Below are 4,645 nucleotides of genomic sequence, written 5' to 3' on the forward strand. Positions count from 1 at the left end.
GCCGACATGCCGTATTATTAACAACACCTATATGTGAAAGTCTCAATCATCTGGAGTCTTAGACAGTCATTATTTTAGACTAGATTTAAGTAGAGTCTAGAGTCTAGACCTAGATCTACTAGACCTATTACTATTAAAAAAATAAAAATAATCAGTCATTAGACATCATTAGCAATTTTATAATTATGTCTAGGCATTGAAAAGTAAATCTATTAATAATCCATAATGGATTTAGATCTAGATTTAGATTTAGACTTAGATCTAAGTCTATGTACTAACTTATTAAATAAGTAGAAGTATTATAATGAATATTGTATAGATCTAAATTGACTAGATTATAGATAGATCTATAGAAAGATCTCTAGTCTAGTAGATTAAGTATAGATTATAGTAAATATATTATAGTAACCTATTATTAGATCTATGTCTTATGTCTATATCTAATAATCTAAGAATTAATAAACTATAGTCTTCAGTAATATCTAGACTTTATTGTAATACAAAATTGACTATAGGCATAGCATAGGCTAGACTCGGCACTCTAGTCTCAAGATAGAATCTATACTATTACTAGATCTATTCGATTTTTAAAATATAGATCTAGACTAGAATTAGATTATAGATCTAAATATACTAATGGAGAGATGATATACGGTGTTAGCTAATAGCGTTGCACAAGAAACAAACCTGGGTTTTTCTAAACTCTCTTACTTGGTATGTAATAGTAAAATAGCACCTACCTAAATAAATCGTAACTAGAAATCAAAAACCTATATTTATTGTAGTATATATAGGTCTGTGGTTGAGTTTTATATAGCCTTCGTAACTTCTTCTATAGAGAAATGACTTTTGTAATTTCTTTTACAGAAAAATTGGGCTATTCGCGTCTGACACATATATATTTTTTATGTTCAGCAACAAAGCCTATTGTATTGCTTGAAAAATGTCACCTGGATCTGTGATGATTGTATCTGTATAGAGTATTGTAAAAAGCACTTGATAGAATCTTGGTTGTAATATATAACGAACTCTAGGTTTATTTGATATGATTTCATTGGTCTATTAGTTAATGTAGAGTTACGACCCTTGAGAGATTGTTATTGTTGTCAGAAGCATTAGTTTCCGACAATCCTAGTAGAAGTAGGCCTGCTGTAGTGGGCAGTTCCCATAGTTTATATTTAATAGTTCCACATTGGATGGCGTTATTTACAATTACAGTTTATTCTGATTGCTTTTATTAAATGTATATTTCTGTTCTTAATTATCCCTGGCATTTTTTTTATTTGTTGAAAGACCTACGTTTATGTGTCCATGTCAAAGCCATACCAGGAGTTCCCATTTAAATCAAAATGCACACAAATAGCAGATTACTCTGATATGCTTGTAGTGTCAAAATGCCCGAATATGAAACTGGCCTACAGAAGAAGCGATCTACCGAAAAAAAAAATCAAGTAAAAAAAAAAAAAAAAAAAAGGAAATGCTTTAGTTATAAATAAATTGCCCGATAATCAAAGGGGAAAATCCGATTCTTTTACACGAGACTTAAAACAATACGGAAGTTGTGGCTTATGATAAACAAATCCAAAGCCTGGGTTGATAAATAATATTTAGATCTAATGGGAGAACGCTAAAAAGCTGCAAACATGCTGTTACTGAAACAATTTCACAGCTGAGTCCAACTTGTAAACCCTGAGCTGACGTCACAAGTCCAGACTATGCCATTACGAAGACCATCTACCATATGACAGTGGTTTCCCAAGAAGCTAGGGCGCCATACAAAAGGTGAAGTCGGTGGAGGGAAGTGAGTCGACATTTTGCTTTTAAAATCAAACCTCCGAAAGTCATCCTGTGGTACCAGCAGCTGCCCATGTCGCAAGCGAGGGAGGACAAGTACAAACTGAAGCATACGGTGAAATCTCTCCTGTCCAAGTTCCTGTTCACAGCCGAGTCCATCCTGGACATGGACACCAGGGTCGCTGCAGTGCTTCTTGGTCTGCACGCGCAGTCCCACCTGCCACCCGCCTGCGCCAACTTCTTCTTCGGCGTGATGGGCGCCGCTGTGTACGCCCTGCTGAAATGCTGGCCCAAGTTAGTAGATTAGTTTTGTATTTGATGCCATGTAAGGAGGGGCGCTTTTAATTGTATTACGTATTACAGACAGAAACTCGGTTGAGCAACTTAACTTGGGTGGTGGGCTGTAGCGGGCCTCAACTGCTTTGGGCGAGATACTCAATTGAAATGGGCATCTTCGGGTTGGAAAACTGTAGGGGATCTTCTCTGCCTAAGGCATTCAGGCAGCTTAGGGGCAACAAGTCTTCATTGAAATGAGCTGGCCCTATGAATGATTACCTCCTTACAATGGTAAAAAGAATATTTTATGAAAGAGTATATATCTGTAAACATTCTAGTTCTCAAAAACAAAACAAAACAAAAAACCATTTAAAATAATTTTAAGTTGTTTCTCTTTACAAATCACAAAAAATACAGTTTAATGTCACCCCCCCCCCACACACACACACACACATATCACCAAATCATTGAAGGTAGATGATTTTTTGTTTATTTCATTATTTTTTCAATTTTCATGAACGTTTAAAATCCAAACCAATGACCACACTCGTAATTAGATTACCGTCAATTAATAAATCCAGAGTTACTAGCCTTGGACTTTCAAGAAGAGAATGAGAACACCTAGGTCAATTCATTCTAGAAGGTTCAAATTAGCCAGGGTAATGCCCTTTTATTCTAGGTACTACTTCCTCGCGTAACATAGGTGAATCAAGGGAGACAAAAGTCGTAACTTTAATGTTCTTTAACTGGTCCACAGGTACGCTAGACACTCCTCGCAATGGGACCAGTTCCTGCAGTACTCAAGGCCATCAAGCGGTGACCAGGCCAACGACTTCGAAGTCCTCCGAGAGCTGGAGTCTTCCCTGGTGTAGCACATGGAGCAGTGAGGACAATGGCGCTGCACACAGCTTTTCTTGGAATAGTAGTCATTTGTAGCAAGACCATCTCAGTTGAAGTTACCTTTTACAACGTATACAGAGATGGGATGCGATAAGGGAACTAACTATTAAATAGTTTCATCTTATTATGTCACTGCTATAACTATATCATGTATAGTGAAATGTAAAGACACGATTATCTACCTTATCAGAAATTTCCCTGTGTTATAGAGTAAATAAACCTATCTAGTGAAGAAGAGGTATTTACCACAGGCGTTAATAATTCGATCCAGGTCAGACGCTTAGTACAAAGTTCTATATAGCGGAATTCTATCATTCTATTGAATGGCATAAGAGGAAATTTTTATAGCTAAGAGATATTACAAAGGGGAAGTAATAATAGGATTTTCTTCTCTATGCTATTTATTCAGTTGATTATTTCCCTTACATTGTAAATTTAACTTTTTTTATTTTATTAACCTTGATAGTAATCAAGAATTCAAAATGATTGAAATCAATGGTTCTATCTAACTAAAAGAAAAATAAAACAACAAAATATTAATAATATCATTGGTAAAAATATAGATAATATAAAAAAATATACACTCGTATGTTAATTTATGTAACTATATAATTATACATTTCAAATGTTTCGCGTGTCAGCACTGTAATAGATAGTAACTTGGTTCCAGTAATTAAAAAAATGGTGGTATATAAATATAATGATCAACTGTATGTGTAATTGTACAGTTCAGTCTCTTATTCTAGTAGGCTTGAAGAGCTGACAGCATCAATAAAAGGTCTATTTATTTTTATTTTCATACTTACACATTTACATTATTATGATATTTGGTTTACAAAACTGGCGAAGTGTAAAGCATTGAAGTATTTAACAATTGTATAGGTTTAAATATGCTATATAATTCTAGACAAAAAAAGAGGATAACTTTACGATATTGATATGTATCAATAAATAGCAAACTGGAACTGACTTAAACTGAGTTAATATGTGTATGTCCATATCAGGTTTAATCTATCTATCTATCTATCTATCTATCTATCTTTCTTTCTGAAAGACAGGATTTACTGTATCAAGACTTTAATTTCATTGTAACTTTTAATAAAGACTTTAATTGGACCTTAAGATAAAAACATTTTTTAAAATTATTTTAACAATTGAACCCGGTTACAAAAACAGTTAGTGTGGAAACACTAACTCAAAACCGGCCCCCGAAGTGGTTCACCTAGAGTCTTCAATAGGATTCGAACACAGGACTTCCGGTTCCAAGTGCTTTACCCATCAGCCACAGCATATATAATTCGTCCATCGTTGTTCGATGGTGACCACTTTGTCATCCAGGGGGCTGAGGACTTTGCACTGGGGTTTTATGCCTCCTCATGTGGCTGGTGAGACCTATGTGAACCCGAAATGTTCGGCCGCACACTGGGCAGGTTATTCCAGCTGGAGCTAGTGTCGTGGGCCTTGCTTTTCTTCTCTGGCGTTTTTCTTCTGCCAGCGTGGTTCTCTTTTCCTCAGCAACCTGTGCGCCAGTTTTCACAGCGCGACGCCATGATGCTCTGTCATGTGCCTCTGTCTCCCAGGTGGCTGGGTCTATGCTGAACGCCTTCATATATTCATTTAGCGTACACTTATATTTTTTAAAATAATAATTATTAACCTTATCCATACATTCAAA

The 4,645-nt window shown here is 35.5% G+C and overlaps 1 protein-coding gene across 1 annotated transcript; it reads left to right on the top strand.

Annotated features, from left to right (window-relative positions):
* The first annotated feature begins 1,566 nt into the window (after positions 1-1,566).
* Positions 1,567-3,939, top strand: LOC106056959 (uncharacterized). The gene is made up of 2 exons (XM_013213920.2): positions 1,567-2,088; positions 2,828-3,939. Exons 1-2 carry the CDS (start codon positions 1,868-1,870, stop codon positions 2,940-2,942), a joined length of 336 nt encoding a protein of 111 aa, XP_013069374.2. The 5' UTR covers positions 1,567-1,867; the 3' UTR covers positions 2,943-3,939.
* The last annotated feature ends 706 nt before the right edge of the window (positions 3,940-4,645 follow it).

This window comes from Biomphalaria glabrata, chromosome 3 (genome assembly GCF_947242115.1).
Source record: "Biomphalaria glabrata chromosome 3, xgBioGlab47.1, whole genome shotgun sequence".
In the NCBI taxonomy this organism is placed as follows: Eukaryota; Metazoa; Mollusca; class Gastropoda; family Planorbidae; genus Biomphalaria; species Biomphalaria glabrata.

Bases quoted from the DNA above. Each gene is read 5' to 3' on its own strand.
- LOC106056959 (XM_013213920.2), top strand. From the start codon at position 1,868: ATGTCGCAAGCGAGGGAGGACAAGTACAAACTGAAGCATACGGTGAAA. The intron at 2,089-2,827 runs GTTAGTAGATTA...ACTGGTCCACAG, and splicing joins CTGCTGAAATGCTGGCCCAA to GTACGCTAGACACTCCTCGC.